General features: G+C 47.7%; 3 protein-coding genes across 3 annotated transcripts; all 3 read left to right on the top strand.

Moving 5' to 3' along the window:
• Positions 1-1,582: 1,582 nt before the first annotated feature.
• Positions 1,583-11,091, top strand: HOO65_060208 (Ubiquitin carboxyl-terminal hydrolase 12; the record flags this gene model as incomplete). Its single annotated transcript, XM_071003574.1, has 6 exons — positions 1,583-1,745; positions 1,817-4,266; positions 5,833-6,580; positions 6,696-9,436; positions 9,512-10,232; positions 10,361-11,091. The coding sequence occupies 6 exons, from the start codon at positions 1,583-1,585 to the stop codon at positions 11,089-11,091; spliced, it is 7,554 nt and encodes a 2,517-aa protein (XP_070857558.1).
• Positions 11,092-12,923: 1,832 nt separating this feature from the next.
• On the top strand, positions 12,924-14,648 carry HOO65_060207 (Carboxypeptidase Y -like protein A; the record flags this gene model as incomplete). The annotated part of the gene is made up of 2 exons (XM_071003823.1): positions 12,924-13,410; positions 13,495-14,648. 2 exons carry the CDS (start codon positions 12,924-12,926, stop codon positions 14,646-14,648), a joined length of 1,641 nt encoding a protein of 546 aa, XP_070857557.1.
• Positions 14,649-15,566: 918 nt separating this feature from the next.
• Positions 15,567-16,548, top strand: HOO65_060206 (uncharacterized protein; the record flags this gene model as incomplete). Its single annotated transcript, XM_071003997.1, has 2 exons — positions 15,567-16,104; positions 16,217-16,548. 2 exons carry the CDS (start codon positions 15,567-15,569, stop codon positions 16,546-16,548), a joined length of 870 nt encoding a protein of 289 aa, XP_070857556.1.
• Between the last annotated feature and the right edge of the window lie 645 nt (positions 16,549-17,193).

Genomic DNA, 17,193 nt, shown 5'->3' with positions numbered 1-17,193 from the left:
TTCCCTTTGTTATTGAATATGTGGAACTCGCTCGCCTGTTAGCAACTCTTCCACTCGCTCCTGTTTCTTCGACGATTGCCTTGTTGACGCTTCCCACTCGCAGAAGCTTCTTTTGCGCATTTATTTATTCTTCAGCTGTCGCCAGTACAAGAACTACGGTCTACGCACGAAACTATCACCCGAACATCGCTAGCATTAGCTTGATTGGTCACGCTTGTGCTGTCTTGCCGTCGCTCGCCTTCATACCAGTCGATCTCCACAAGCATACATTCGCCCTGGGAATCCCGATTCAAAGCCCTTTTTCGCCATTCAATCCAGCAATATCTCCACAGGTCGATTTATCGCATTGCCGTCTTCTACCATCCCCTTTGGAAATATCCAGTCGCATTGAGCATATACACACACACGCAACACCAATACTGCCCGACTTTCTTGTTCTTCCCGCGACTGACTCTGCCTACCGAAGCTGGGCATCCGATCGCCATAAATCTCTTTCCGACTAAGTAAACATCGCAAGCTGAGTAAGTTGACTCTTGAGTTTCTTCAGTATATTCCATGCCTCATAATGCCATGCCACACCCATGTATCTATTGTTCGATACACTCTGTTCTCTAGTGAACACTTGCATCTCCCTATCGCATCTCCCTTTCAACAGTGACGTTGGATCCTGATACCACTGCTGCCGAGTCTGAATCTGAATCTGCATCACACCCTCCAAAACCAACTGCGCGTGATTTTGCTATTCGGAAGAGAAGAAAAAAGGGGAACACATGTAGTGTTCTAATCCAGGAAGAGAAGCAAAAAAGAGAGACAGAGTCCTACGCCAGCTATTTCAACACGCTACTGGCCAGAGACACAGTCACACATTGTCTTCCCTTGGTGTTCCTATTTTTTATAAGCAAAAAAAAACAGCTTTTTTTCTGTTCTCGACCGCGACCATACCCTTCTTAAACTGCATTTTGACTTCATACCTTGCCCTTTTACCATCATTGCGTAGTGCACTCCAAACTACAATTATTTCATGATTAGCCATGATATTAACTTAGCCAATTCCTCATTTTAGTCCTCCATACATACATACACCTATGCGCTTCGATTAGGTCTTAATTCGTACATCTTCCTTCTCACGACGCTGGAATACTATACACCCAAAACTCCTCGCTGCATCTAATCGTCGCGCCGCCGATTTTCCTAGCTTCACGCTACTATTCGTAACCGGATCTAACCTAGTGGAATAGACCAGTTCTAGACTGAATGTCCTGGAATTACCACTAGTTGATCGTTTCTCATACGTTTTGCTGCTCTGAAAAAAAAACCCTCTTTGTTGGTCAAGTCTACTCTTTTGTTGCCACCACAAAGTTCGGTTCTTTTCCGTGTGTTTGGATTGACACCTAATTTTTCTTTTCAAAGCCGAGGGGAATCTGGTGCGGTTGGCCATTCCATATTCCTTGTTTGCCGTTCTGGTCTGCCGCCCAAATTTGTCTTGTCCTTGTCTAGCTATTTTTTCTCTTTCTTTTCTTTTCTTTTCTTCCTAGGTTTTTTGCTTTGCTCTGAATGTCCTTGCGACCTCACATCACGCGCCATGGATTCTAAACTTTCACACGTCATATTTATACACAAGGATGTTCAGCATGAGCGTCTCGTGCCCGCTCGCTTTCGCGAAACAAGCTCAGACAATGCAAACACAGCCCCAGAATGCCGTCACATTACCGAGTCTTTGCAGGCACTGTTAGAATATACTGATGGTATGACAGCTCTTTATCCATAGAACCTTCCCCGCCTTTGGTTTTCTTGCTAACTCAATACCCATTCGTAGTTCAAATATGTTCAACAGGAGCTTCGTGCATTTCAACATTGATCCAACTTTTGGATTCGTCTCTCGCCAAACTCACGCCATTTATTGTCTTGATTGATACCCCTTATGACGAAGAAATTCCTCAGCCACAACGCACACGATCAGGTTCACCAGGAAAGCCTAGCAGAGAACTCGAGCTTCACACTCCTGATGACGAGGTTTATGGTCTCAAGCTGCTTCAGCGCATCATGACAGAGGCGCACCTACGCAGCATGTCCAAACTCGTTGTCGCTATCCCCGTTATTAGTTACCCAATCGGTCCAATGTCCCCGTCAACGTCAGCATTGCACGAGTTTCCTTCTCAGCCAATTAACACATCAGAATGGGTTGACAAAAGATTATTACAACGTTGCCTTGATCTGGGTGCTACTGACGTTATTGTTGGCTCTATTAACCAAAAATGTGTGACAAGTCTGGAGGTGCACGCCTACCGCGCCTATAGAGATGCTCTGCGTGATCAGCAAGCAATTCTTGAGGTGCGCCGGGGTCGCAGACGGTCCTGGGTGGGTGTGAATGAAGAGAAACCATATTCTTATTTACGCGAGGCCATGGTATCAGGCTTGATGAAGGGAATTTGTCGCTACGGCGGTGAGGATGACCTCATGGCCCAAACCAAAATTGCCGTCCCCCTTTCCCGTCAATCAGTCATTGCTGATGCCATTGGAAAATGGCATTTCTCAGCCCATTCATTTTCCGACGATGAGCTTTTGTTTGCTAGCATGCTGATCTTCAAACATGCATTGACTATGCCTGAATTAGAGAAGTGGAAAATCCCTACGGACCAACTCATAAACTATCTTGTTGCTTGCCGCGCTGCATACAACAACTTCGTACCTTATCACAACTTTCGACATGTTGTTGACGTACTACAAGCTACATTCAGTTTCCTGGTTAACCTTGGTGCCCTCCCGCCTTACCCTTTTTCTTATGGCAATGAAAAAGAGCTGCCTGTCAAATCCCCAATGGTAGAGCTTCTTGAGCCCTTTGAAGCTTTAACCCTTCTTATTACTGCTATAGGCCATGACGTTGGCCATCCAGGTGTCAACAATGGATTCTTGGTCACTCTCAACTCGCCGCTAGCGCAACTTTATAACGACCGCTCTGTTCTTGAGTCGTTTCACTGTGCTGCATACTCACAAATCCTTCGACGCTACTGGTACTCGGCTTTTGAGGATACCAAGATGCGCAGTCTCATGATTAGCTCAATCTTGGCAACGGATATGGGCCTACATTTTGACTACATGAAAAAGTTGGCTGATGTTACTGTAAAGCTCAAAGAGAACAACAGTATTGCGGATTGGGATGCTAAGACTCTTCTGGAGCAAAAGTCTTTAGCTTGTTCATTGATCATTAAGTGTGCTGACATTTGCAATGTTGCACGCGAGTACTCCACGGCGGTTGAATGGATGCACGTTTTATCAGACGAATTTGCTCGCCAGTGGACCATGGAAAACGAGCTTCAAATCAAGTCGTCTCTCATGTCGCCACCAAAACAAGACATGGCATCCCTTTGCAAATCTCAAACGAGCTTCATGAACCTTTTTGCTATTCCACTTTTCCAAGGTGTCGCGGCTGTTATGCCAAACATGCAATACACGGTGGACCAACTCGTCACCAACAAAGCTGTGTTTGAGAACTTCGGGCGAGAGATGTCTGCTGGAGATCAGGCAGCCCTTCTAGAATCAAGGTCGACAGAAGTCAGCATGAAAAATGTGTCTGATTTGGATGAAGTACCCAAGAACGATAATGACCAGATGACATTTGATTCAGGAAAGGATGACCAAACAATATGCAAGTCATTATCAGAAACCGACGAACAAGAACGGAAACCGAGAATGTCAGTACTAAGTCTGGGTTCTATGCCAGTTAGTCCTTACACTCTTCAAGCGCCCCGAGGCCGCTCGGCCAGCCAAGCTAGCTCGCAAGATAGGAATGAGGACATTGTCACGTCGTTTGAAAGCGTGGCGGACTTTGCAGCCAGTGACCCATTCAATATTCACCAGCTTGGTGAGTGCATTGAAGTTGGTTTAGTCAATCCAGGAAAGCAGCGGCGTAGTGAGACAACAACAGAGGACAGCACATCTGGCCCTTCAACAAATGACTGGGCGTCACAGACGAATAGTGCAACAGGGAAGTTGCCTCTGTCGCCCAGCACGCGCGGAACGAGTATCAACAGCCAATCATCACATGATGAGGCTCTCGATGTACCAGTGCGCATAGTCTTCCCCGACGACTCATCGGCGGCTACACCAACAAATATGGACAGCTACTCGCGCTCCCCAGATGACTCTGGAGCGTCCAACACGAGCAGCATTGGCAGAGCAGAGGGCGAGACACTAAAGAAGAAGCCTAGTCGATTCCGGATGAATGCGTTTACCTTTTTCAAGCGCAAGGGAACGAGTCCAGCGCCGGTATCGCGAGTCAGCCGCCACATGTCCTGAGCGACGACAGCAGCATTGGCGTGGTTTGACTAGTGTGAGTGAGTCAAGCTAGGTCGAGGCTTTGTTTCCTCTTCATGGGTTTTATGCTATTTCATGTCTGTTTTCTGTTTCTTTGCCACGAACGAACGACGGGTTGTCTTTTTCTTGTTCCTCCTGTTGGTCGCACCGGATCACCTTTGCATCTCTCTTTTATTTTGTTTCATTTGTCTTATTCCCTTTAGTTTCTCACCATTTTGTTCGCGGACAGGCGGGCCGCTTGTCTGGCTTTGTTCTTTTTGATATCTCTTTCTTTTACCCCTCTTCCATTTTCTTCTTTCTCTTTGTCAAACCTCGGAGGCTATCCATCTTTCTGCGTATCTATTTTCTGCTGGTATATGACTCGTCCGCAGGGACATGCTCTTTTCTTTTTCATTGCTTCTCTGGATCTCATCCTATTCTCTCACTTTCTTTGCTTGCCCTTACTCTTACTCGCACACAGACTACCAACCGCCACCTCTCTAAACTCGGAGATACAGTCTCTCTTTTACTTTCCTTGCGTGTTCTTTTACTCCTTTTCTTCTTTAAAAGCAACGAATGAGGTGGCGGTGGAGTTGAGGTAGGTGTACTGGGCCAAAGCATAGAGAGATGGCTATAGGCAGAGGTTCCTGTGTTTAACTGGATACATTACATACATTTTCATTACTGGGATTTTGCTTTTTTTTTTTTACGTGTGGCTGTGGAAGACCTTGCTGGATATGTACAATTATTGTAATAGGAATCGTTTTTTTCTGTGCCTTGCAAAGATAGATGTTGAGTCAAGTATCCCGTGATTGATGGTTGCCCTGCTAGACGGGTTGCTTTACAGTCAGTAAATTGCTCTGATGGCCAACCCTATATTTTCTGGGTAGTTGCTTTTTTTTTTTGGGGCTGCTAACAGGGGACATGTCTTTTGTCTTGGATCTTGGCTGGGTTGCTGCCCCTTCCTGTTAGGGCCTTTTGTTAGTGGGTTTGTTCTTCCTATCTCTATTTGGGTGTGGTTGCTTCTCCTGCACCTTGATTCACTCCGTTTAGCCAAATTGTACAACTTATTTTCTCCCATTCCGAATAATCTTTCGTGGCCTTTTTAATTTACCTTTTTTTGGTTGATTTTCTTCTTCTATTTCTCGATATTTCTCTTTCCTGGACAAGCCGAAAACATTGAGTACTTGATTGAAGCGGCTTCATTTTTTTCATTTTTCCTACTCATTTCCCATCTTTGCACATCCGAGAGAAAAGGAAAACCAGTCTTCTTTTCGTTATTTCTTTTTTTTTTCTTTTTCCTCAAATTTTTTCCTTTCGAATTTTCTCTCTTTCACACTCAAAAGAAAGACAAAATTAAGCTTCTCTCTTGTTACTGTTTTGGCCTTTTTACCTGTTATTTGAATATTTCCAGCCTAAGAAAAAAATCCATTTTTTGTTCATTTTCCATTTTTTTTTATTTTTTTTTCCTCTCCTCCATTCTTCCCTCTTCCTCCTCCTCGCCGTTGAATTTGCCTCCCGAGCTGCAACTCAAGGCAGCTCACCGACACGACGTCTTCCTTAAAGAAAAGAAAAATCTCCCGCCCTTCAGGCACCACTACCGGCCACCCTAGCCCCAGTCTCTGTTCCTCTGACCCCTCAAGAAACCCCTCGCCGGTCTTGGTTTTGCCATCGTCGAGCAACGACATCGCCGCTGCTGCCGCTGCTTCTGCAGTGCTTGCAGGCTCTGCCCCTATCGACATTGATATCGACGTCGACACGGACCTTGATCTTGATCTCGACCTCGACACCACCGTTGTTGGTCCTGCGTCCGAAGACCTGGTCTCGTCCACTGCCACTACTCACAGACCATCTATCTCGCCGTCCCGAAAGCCTCTCCCGCTTAAGTCATCTCTTGTCCTTGGTTCCCTAGATTTCGACTCGTCTACCCCTTCTACTCCTGGCACCACTGCTGAGCTCGACGCTTCCATCCACAGCGACATTCCCTGCCTCGACAGTGTCAACAGCACCCTGCTCAACAAGTCTCCGCTATCGCTGGGTCCTTTATTTGATGGAGACGGTTACAAAGACAGAGCCTCTTCTCCCTTAAAACGACGTGCCTCCAGCATGGATCCCGACAATCGTGATATTGAAATGGCCGCTGAAAAGCTCCAGCAGCAGCAACAACAACAAGGAGAACAACAGACTTCCACTACTATTTCTCCTAACCCTAAGCAATCGTCCTTTGATCTGCCCCGCGAAATGAGCCTAGACCCTGCGCCTATGCCCACGCCTGTGCCCAATAATGGTACGTCATTGCGTACACCTTACCTACTTTCCATCTCCTTCCCCAGTAGTTAACGCTCTAACCGCCACTGCCTGTATTCAATGCATCTCTTGCTGATTTCCTTATTTCCCTCTAGCTTCCACCCCTTCCTCGCTCAAAGAGCAAATCAAAACCATTCGTGCTTTGCGAGACGCCTTTGTTCAGGCTCCCATCAAAGTCGGCGATATTTGCTACCTGGTCTCCCATCGCTGGCTCGGCAAAGCCCTTGCATATGATGATCCCAAGGCCAAGATCGAGGTTGCCGAGCCTCTCGGGCCTATAGATAACTCTGACATTATCGACCGTATTTACACCCAGCCCGATGGCTCCAAGTTTGTGCAGCTCAAAACAGGTGCTAGCAACGATGCGTTTGAGATGTTTCCCGCTAATGCCTGGGATTGTATGATTGAGTGGTATGGTCTGGCCGATGGTCAGATTCCCATTGTTCGTCAGGCTATTGACCTCAACGGCGAAAACACCAGCGATTCAATCTCGTTTGAGTTCCACCCGCCCGTCTTGGAAATCCACCATCTTTATTCCTTGTCTTCGTCTAGTGCCGCCAAGTTGAGCCAAGATCTAAAAACCGCCCCGATATTCATTATGCGCTATTCTTCTACTAGCTACCAGTCGTTGCTCCTCGATATCAAGAGCTATCTTTCCATTCCCAAGAGTCGCAAAATCAAGCTCTACCAAGTTTCTAGGCCTGAGCCCTTTACTTTAGGCCGGCCAACAGATTCATCCAACGTAGACTCTACTCTGACGCCTCCGGACTCTCCTACTAGCTCTGCTGGTGTAGACGTGGCAAATGCTACTCCCACAAACCAAACGGAAACCCTTGCCTGGCCTTCTCTATTTGTTTCTTCTGCAACTCTAATGAAGAGCACGCGAGAACTACTGCACAAGGATCTTACCGCAGACCCGCAATACAACGGGAGCTCTACTTTGGCTATGCGTTCGGTAATGGGTTTCAGTGTTTATGCTGTTGAGGAAAAGCCCGACCAGGAATTGCTGCCGGCAGCTGGCGCTGCCGCACGCAATAAAAAGGCAGCAAAGTCTATCCGGCTTACTGGGACCAGCCCTAAGAGCAGCGCCCAGACTAGTCGTCGTACGAGCCCATCATCTGCTATGGCGGGCCCATCGACCCGAAGTCACACTAAGCTCATTGCCAAGAAGAAGCATCATGGCGCCATTGGCCTTGGGAATTTGGGCAATACATGCTACATGAACTCTGCTCTACAATGTGTCCGCAGTGTAGAGGAGCTGTCCAAGTACTTCCTTAGTGGCGAATACCACAAAGAGATCAATTACGATAATCCGCTTGCTTACAACGGTCGCATGGCTAATGGCTATGGCGAGCTGCTTAAGCAAATGTACATGGGAAACAACGACGCCGTCCGCCCCTCTAATTTCAAGTCCGTGGTTGGCCATTGCCGGCCCTCCTTTGCCGGCTATGCTCAGCATGATTCACAGGAGTTTTTAGGGTTCCTGCTAGACGCCCTCCAGGAAGATCTTAGCCGTGTCAAGAGCAAGCCGTATATTGAAAAGCCTGACTCGACAGATGAGATGATTGGCGATCCAGCAGCTATTGCGAAAATGGCGGAGGAGGTTTGGGACATTACTCGGCGCCGCGATGACTCGGTGATCGCTGATCTCTTTACTGGTCTATACAAGAGTACGCTCAAATGCCCTGTCTGCAAAAAGGTTAGCATCACGTTTGATCCTTTCAATAACCTGACTTTACCGCTGCCCGTGGACTCTGCCTGGACCAAGACAATCAAGTTCTTCCCGCTAAACGACATTCCTATTGAAATGGAGGTTGAGCTGCCCACGCACAGCACTGTCTCTGCACTCAAAAGCTTTGTTGCCGAACGCACTGGTGTTTCAGGTTGCAAACTTATTTGTGCTGAAGAGTATAGTGGAAAGTTTTTCAAAGTTTTCCAAGACAGCGACGATGTGTCGGATATCCAAACCAAGGACATCATCGCACTTCACGAGATTGAAATGGCCCCGACAAATTTAGCGGTAGAGCAAAAGTACGTATCAAGGCTAAGCATGGAAAAGGAAGCACCCTTTGACGACACCAGGTATGATTGCTTAGCCGTGCCTGTTATTCACCGCTTTGCACCAACAGGCTCCAAACCACCCAAGGTGGATAATGTCAGCCCACCACACTTCATCTGCCTAACTCGCGAGGAAGCATACAGCGAGGAGGCTATTCGCCGCAAAGTATTGGAGAAGATCGCCACCTTCTCGTCCTGGACTACACTGCACCGCTATGACAGCCCCATTGATGGTACTAGCAACATATCGGCTTTTGATGACTCTTCTTCTACTGATGATAAGATGGTTGTTGCAAAGTCTATTGAGAGTGAAGATGACATGGTTGACATTACTATGGGGGGTATTGAGCCATCATCGTCTAGTGACAAGCAAAAACAAAAGGCAAAGGAAGTAGAAGGAAAGTCTAATCCCGCGGCCTCAGATCTCACCAAGGATTTCCCGGACAAACTCCGGGACTTTAACACTCAACGGCCACTTTGGGTGGATACTAAATGCCACATGGATCCCATTATGCAGAACTTGTTTGATCTTTGCTACTTTAGAGAAAAAGGCGAAGGTGGGCTGCCATCTGGTTGGTCCCTTAGCAACAACAAGGCAGAGCTACCTCATCTTCGCGACCGCGTCAAAGTCAAAACTCCGGAGGCTGATGTGAGTGAAGATACCGAAATTGACAGCGCCAATGCTACGGAGGAGGAGAGCGCTAGCGAGAATAACTCGTCTCCCCAGACTCGCATGGTGTCTGAGTCTGAAACTGAGACTACTGAACTCGATGTAATGGTAAGCATATTCCTATAAATGCATATTCGAATTATTTCACAGGATGGTTCAGGGCTAACATCGAAGTACAATTAGACCTCACACAAACCTGGTAGCAAAAATCATGTTCGCCGTGGCAAACACGGCCGTGACAAGATGACACGCAAGATGCTTCGCAAGGCCGGGGTTAAGACGGCAAAGAAAAGATTTTCCGACGTCAAAGACACAACGCCGCCGCCCTCTGTCGATGATGGCCCGTTGATCCGTATTAATGAAGGCATTGTTGTAGAGTGGAACGCAGACAGCTGGGAAGTAGTCTTTGGCCAGACTGGAAAGTCAAACAAAGATACACAGGGCGCCATGACTTTTGAGCGATTGGAGCTGGTTAAGGACCAAACGCTACTCAAAAAGCGAGCACTCCGTCAGTCTCGCCGGACACGCGGAATCACGCTGTATCAGTGTCTCGAAGAGTTCGAAAAAGCAGAGGTTTTGTCAGAGCAGGACATGTGGTACTGCCCCCGGTGCAAGGAACATCGTCGTGCAAGCAAAAAGTTTGACCTATGGAAGACACCTGACATTCTCATTTGTCATCTCAAGCGCTTTAGCTCGTCGGGATGGCGACGGGATAAGCTTGACCACAAGGTGGATTTCCCACTTGAGGGCCTGGACCTTGAGAAGCATGTGCTTCATAAGGAGTCTGGTAAGAAGGAGATCTATGACCTGATTGCCATTGACGAGCATTACGGCGGTCTGGGCGGTGGTCACTACACGGCGACGGCCAGGAATTTTGTAGACGGTAATTGGTACAACTTTAATGGTAAGTTTTTTTTGGAGGGGGAGGGGGTGTTTTTTATGGTTTCTGTGCAGCAGGCTGTACAGCTGATCATGGTGATAGTGTTCTCCTACTTGGCCTTATTGTTATGTGTACTAACAGCTCTTTTTTAGATTCCTCGGTTTCACGTGTCAGAGATCCTACCAACGTTTCATCGTCAGCAGCTTACCTTTTGTTTTACCGTCGTCGCACATCTGGGACTCTTGGTGGCCCTCGCTTCGAAAGCATTGTCAAAGGATTTGATGCCGGTGCCGATGCTGATGCCGACTCTAATGGAAACAACAGCAATAACAGCAACGGCGCCAGTAGCAGCTCTGATGATAGTGGTGATGATCAAGGCATTTCTCTGCACTCTCCGCAAAAGGGGCTTGCACGTACTCAGGGAGCCGCTGTATCTGGTGACAGTGGTAAGCTACTGTCATATCAGAACTCGCTACATAGCAGCATTGAGGATGACACACAAGAAAGTAGCACGGTCCAAGACGCTATTGGCCCAAGCTGGAGCTTTAGCCAGCTCAACACATCCTCAGCACATAGCAGCGGCAGTGGCGGGATTTCCCTTGTGGGAAGCTCGCAGTCCTTAGCGGGCTACCGCAGCGATGATGGTGTTGCCGGCGACTCAGACAGCGAGATCGCCTCGGATAATGCGAATGGGAGCGTGTCTAGTAGTGCCACTAGATACCAAGTACTAAACGAAGACCATGACGATGACGATGGTGATGAGGCCATGGGCGATGACTCCGCAACACCAGTAGATCTGGGAAAGCATGTGTTTCGAACCAATGGAGGACTAGAAGATGGGCCGGCGACGGATATTCGGCCGGAAAACAACGAGAATGTGTAAGTTGAATATAGTAGATGTGAGCAGGTGCTGGTTGTGGTTGGAGAAGAGGGTTGATTGATGCATTTATGATTATTTCTTTTTCTTTCTCGTTGAAGTTGTTTAGAATAGGAACAGGCATTGACTTTTTTGCTGTGGTTGATAAAGATGGAAGTCGACCGGATAGAGCGAGATGGCGAGGTTATATTAGTTAGAGCGAGAAAGATAGAGAGGGAAGGCTCAAAGTCCTGCGGAAGCCAAAGAGCCTTATTTTGGCTGTTTTGTGCTTTCTCCCTATGGTATCAATTTGATGGTATTTTTTCTAAGGGAAAAAGGAAAAGATAAAACACCGTAGATACCAACAACTAGATAACGAAAACAATGGCTTTTAAAGCACTTTTTCTCCAACATCTACGTCATCGTGAGGTTGATTTCGTGTTTCGCGATATGTAGAGTTAGTAGCCGTAGCCTTTGTGTTAGGGTTGTGCTTACCTAACACGGTATGTTACACCGCAGTATCGGGGCTTAGTGACTTTAACCCTAAGAACAGTCATAGCTTCTAGCCTCGTTTAAGTGGCGAAGTTTCAGAATTAGTCAGTTGATTTGCGCTCGATTTAATGCCTCTTCTTTCTTTTCTACCATCACTGAGACTTTTTGTTTGCCGATGAATATGCATTTTGCGTAATGGAATAGACCATTGGGGGTACGGCACAACTACTGTAAATATGTAGGCTTGAATGAAAAAAGGTTAGGGATAGCTTCATTAAGAAACCAAGCAGAGTTTCAGAGATATCATTATCAGGCTCTCTATTTTCTTAGCTAGAGGTCGGGTAGGCTAGGCTTTCCCAGCCTTTTTAGGTTCCCTGGGGAAAGTGCCAACAGGGTGTCGGTCTAAAAGTATTTGATCGACCAATACCCTGTGAACCGAATAAATACTTATGGCCTTATCGGGTTGCCTTCACGAAGAAGATAGGAATCAACACGAAAAGAGGAGGTTGGAGCTGTTCTAGTACAGTTTGGAGCCTGTTTCTTTTTAACGCTTAATGTGGGAAGCAAGGAAACTGCTACTGTTGCTTTGCTTGCTCTTGCTTATTCTATCTATTCTGTCTTCCTTCCGCTAGAAGGTTGCATCCGTACCTGTATTAGGTGCCAGTACTTGTTACTGTCTATTATGAGCGCGATAATATGCTCGCGAAAAGGGAGTAAAGCGAGCGCAAGGTCCTTTCTGCTTTTGCACTTTATCGCACGAGCTTTTGAGTAATGACGAGGGGAAGGCTAATTAGAGAGGTCTTTTTGTATTATGGGGGTATTTATCTAGCGCTGGCTGTGCAACTTCTCATTTGACTAGGCAAAGCTTTAGGCTTACGAACCCAAGTAAACAGCTGAGCTATCCACTAGAAAAGCCCACGTAGGGTAAGCCTAAGTGTGCTGTGCTGTACTGTGCTGTGCTGTCCGTTTGCTGTCTAGACACGCTGTACACGCTGTATTGTCTCGATGTAGTGGTACATTCCAGGCACCTGTTGATTTCTACTTTAACTTCCGCTTTTGAAATCCTTGTTGTCCTGCCTTTCTGTTTGCCGCCACCCCCTTCCAGTCAGTAGGTACATTATCAGCATTTCCCTCCCTCTTCACAATCCCCTTCTTTTTCTCCTTCTTCACCTCTCTTCTTTCCTTTACTTCGCAACCGCGTGCCTATTACTTCTTTCTTATTCCTCCTCCTTTTACCTCTTTGCCTCTTTTCCTATTTTACCCTTCGCTTTATTTTGTTGTCGTTATAACCCCTCCCCCACTACCTAACCCAGATAATCCTTTACTAATCGACGTCATCAAGATAAACAAACTTGTTTGTCGCAACCATGAAGCCGTCCTACATATTCGGCGCTGCCACTGCTGTCCTGGCTAGCGAGCAGGTCGTCCTTAATGAGCCTAATGCCGTCCCATCAAACCTCAAGACCGAGAACAAGCCTGGTGCTTCTATCTGGGACTCCTTGCAGGAGTCTATCAGTGAGGCGGGCTCTGAGGCCAAGGCTCTCTGGGACGAGATCTCCATGATAGCTCCCGAGGCTGTCCAGGCTTTCAAGTCCGCCCAGGCTGCTCAAGCCAAGGCTTCCAAGAAAGTCAACCGCAAGCCCGACAGCGCTTGGGACTATGTCGTCAAGGGAAACCATGTGCAAAATCTTATGGCCCAGACCGACGGCAAGAACCACGCCAAGATTGACGGAGATATTGGCTCCTACAGTTTGCGTGCAAAGTCTGTCAACCCGAAGAAGCTGGGAATCGACTCTGTTAAGCAGTACAGTGGCTACTTGGACGACGACGAGAACGACAAGCACCTGTTTTACTGTAAGACTACTCCCACCCACTTAACAAACACCATGTCTCACCCTTACTGAACTCCCCTCTAACGGTTGACCTCCTACTATTTAGGGTTCTTTGAGTCTCGTGGCGACCCCAAGAAGGACCCCGTTGTCCTCTGGCTCAACGGCGGCCCCGGATGCTCCTCACTGACCGGTCTATTTCTCGAACTGGGTCCTGCTTCTATTGACAAGAAACTGAAGGTTGTCGACAACCCATTCTCGTGGAACAACAATGCTTCAGTCATCTTCCTTGACCAGCCCGTCAACGTTGGCTTCTCGTACAGCAAAAAGCCTGTTAGCACTACAACAGCTGCCAGCAAAGATGTCTATGCCCTGTTATCGCTTTTCTTCCATCAGTTCCCCGAGTATGCTACCCAGGATTTCCACATTGCTGGCGAGTCGTACGCCGGCCATTACATCCCTGCGATGGCTTCTGAGATTCTCGAACATCCTAACCGTAACATCAACCTCAAGTCAGTCCTAATTGGTAATGGCCTCACTGACGGATACACTCAGTATGCCTACTACCGCCCCATGGCTTGCGGTGATGGTGGCTACCCCCGTGTTCTCAGTGAAAGCGAATGCCAGGCTATGGACAACGCCCTTCCTCGTTGCCAGTCTCTCATTAACTCGTGCTATGAGTCTGGCAGCACGTGGTCCTGCGTGCCTGCTTCCATCTACTGCAACAATGCCTTGATTGGTCCCTACCAGCGTACTGGTCAGAATGTCTACGACATCCGCGGCCCTTGTGAGGACAGCAGCAACCTTTGCTACTCAGGCCTAGGGTACATCAGCGACTACCTGAACCAGGACCACGTCAAGGAAGCCCTCGGTGTCGAGGTCGATGGCTACGAGAGCTGCAACTTTGATATCAACCGCGACTTTTTGTTTGCTGGTGACTGGTTCACTCCTTTCCACCGCCTGGTGCCGGGAGTTCTGGAGAAGATTCCTGTGTTGATTTATGCTGGCGATGCTGACTACATTTGCAACTGGTTGGGTAACCAGGCTTGGACCAACGAGCTCGAATGGCCCGGTCACAAGGCTTTTGAAAGCGCCAAGCTTAAGCCCCTGACTCTTGATGGCGACCAGTATGGTCGCGTGAAGCACAGTGGTAACTTGACATTTATGCAAATCTATGGTGCTGGTCACATGGTTCCCATGGACCAGCCTGCCAACTCGCTTGACTTTTACAATCGCTGGCTCGCAGGTGAGTGGAAGGCCTAGAGGCTTGCAGGGGCTTAGGTCCGAGGTTTTAGGTCCGGTGATTTAGATCTGTAAAGACCCTGGGAGGCCCATATGATGATTCTTTTTGACGGCCTTACGCTGTAACTTGGGATTTATTTTTGGCCTTGGTGAGATGTGATAGGTGGATGTGATGCGCTCATGGAACCTGGAGTTTTTGTAGCCCTGGTGGAGATGTCATGATTGTTTTGTTATGCGTTTTATAATTTAACGTTTGTCGTATCAATAGACAGATACCTCCAGACAGTTCCAAATGCCGGTTTAAAGCTAGGTCTTTATGTCTCTGCTCTTGTAAATGACTTGTGTGAAGGGTTGGTTTAGCACGAGGCCTGTTTTCATGATATATGCTGCGGATGGGCTAGAAAGAGGGAATGGAGGACACCAAGCCCCCTCACCGCCTTCCATAATCGGCTGGTGGCTGATAAAATTCTGCCGCTTGAGCTTAGCCTGCGCTTTCTGATCCAAAAGCAACTTTCAAGGGTTTAAATTTAAAGCTTCAATACAAAGCAGTGTTGAGCCTGTGCTTGTTCATCTCAAGACTGTTTCTATCGCGCTTTCTAATCGCCTTTGGCCGCTTGGTTTTCCTTCTCACCTACATTATTTATACTTGTAGAGAATCTTCGCATTGTTTCAGACTAATAGCTTGCGGTAGCCCTTTCCCTCGCCCTGTCGAATCAACAGCCAATCGAAGCTATCGCTGTCTCGAAGCACAGCTTTTCTAGTCCCGTCGCTCCTGTTCTTCCTCTCTGTCGTATTTTGCGACGCTTCGTTTTGGAGTGCAGAATACGCCACCTAAATCCTCCAGCACACCACCTAGCGAGTCAATCCAATCGCTTCTGGCTTGAGCCTGTTCCCTCTCTCGAGCACGATAGCTCTGTCTTCATACTCGACAAAACCACAATGACTACGATAGCCCCCGATATGCTGCAGACGTCGCAGCCGCCTGTGATCCCAAAGGCTTTTAATGCGCAACAGCCCCCGACGCTGCGCCTGTACCCGTTGTCCAATTACACGTTTGGTGTCAAAGAGACACAACCGGAAGAAGATGCCAGCGTGGTAGCAAGGCTGCATCGACTCGAAGAGCATTATGGCAAGCACGGCATGCGCCGTACGTGCGAAGGCATCTTGGTGTGCCATGAGCACAACCATCCACACATCTTGATGTTGCAGATTGCCAACGCATTTTTTAAGCTCCCTGGCGACTACCTGATGCCTGATGATGATGAGGAAACTGGCTTCAAACGCCGCCTGGACGAACGGCTGGCTCCCATGGTTGAGGGAGAGATTGACGGCCCTGCTGGTGAATGGGAGATTGGAGATTGCTTGGCGCAGTGGTGGCGTCCCAACTTTGAGCTGTTCATGTATCCTTTTCTGCCGCCACACGTTACGCGCCCCAAGGAGTGCAAGAAGATGTACATGATCCGTCTGCCAGAGAATAGTAAGTCACGCTTGTGTTGATGCATTCTGCTACATTTTTGCGTGAAAGAGTTCGGTAGTTGGTCTACTCAGATTTGCTAACAAGTTCCCCTTTCTTTTTATGTGTTTAATAGAAGCCCTCAGCGTGCCCAAGAACATGAAACTTCTGGCGGTGCCTCTCTTCGAATTATACGACAATACAGCCCGATATGGTCCGCAATTATCTGCTATCCCGCATCTGTTGAGTCGCTACAACTTTGAGTTTGTTGATGAGAAGGGCAATGTCGCTGCTATCACCCCAGGATACCCTGCACCCGATGGATACGTTCCGTATACGCGCGTCTTGGCCGGCAAGGACACAGAGGGCGGCGGTAGTGGTGGGAACAACAAAGTCGCCACTGCGGCAGACAAGACTAAGAAAGATGGTCAGGGTGATAGCGGAATGGACGATGCGCAGGGCGCGTGAGTCGAGCTATTAGCCTGATGACTTGTCCTTCCCATTCTTTTCCTTTCTCTTTTTTTCTTTCTTTCTCTCTTTGTTCTCGGTCTCTATTAAGACATTCGGATTGCCAGACACGGACGCGAAAATCACGTGTCATTGCGCCCGGCAATTAAGGATTACAAGGCTAATACGGAGAAGAGCTTGCGGGGGAGGGAGTAGCTTTGCACTACTTATTACATGCTATGCTATCTTGGACGGCTCTAGCCGGCCAGGTGGAGGCAAGAGGGAGAAGGCCCAACCAGGCAGGGCACTGTCGATGGGTATTAGCAGGAGTTATGGGCGTTTTCTTCTTTTTTTGGTTTCTTTCTTTTCTTTTATTTCTTTCTTCCTTGTCTTGTCTGGCCTTTTTGTCACATTCATATTTGTCTTTGTGTGTGTGTGTACATGTGTATGTGCATTTTCTCCTTTCTTTTCCTTTTTTATCTCTACTACTAGAAAGTTTCTGTTGTCTTTTCTTTTCTTTTCTTTTCCTTTTTTTGCTTGCGTGTTGATATACCGCCTATAGCTACGTGTCTGTTTATTTGTCCACACAAACTTCCCCCTCCATGCCTTCCTAACCTTCATTTGTTCACATTTTCTGGCCCTGGATTGTGGCCATGATCTTACGCA

Source organism: Ceratocystis lukuohia (assembly GCF_044167205.1).
Source record: "Ceratocystis lukuohia strain C4212 chromosome Unknown Supercontig6_pilon, whole genome shotgun sequence".
Taxonomy (NCBI): Eukaryota; Fungi; Ascomycota; class Sordariomycetes; order Microascales; family Ceratocystidaceae; genus Ceratocystis; species Ceratocystis lukuohia.
This window is presented reverse-complemented; position numbering and strand designations above follow the sequence as displayed.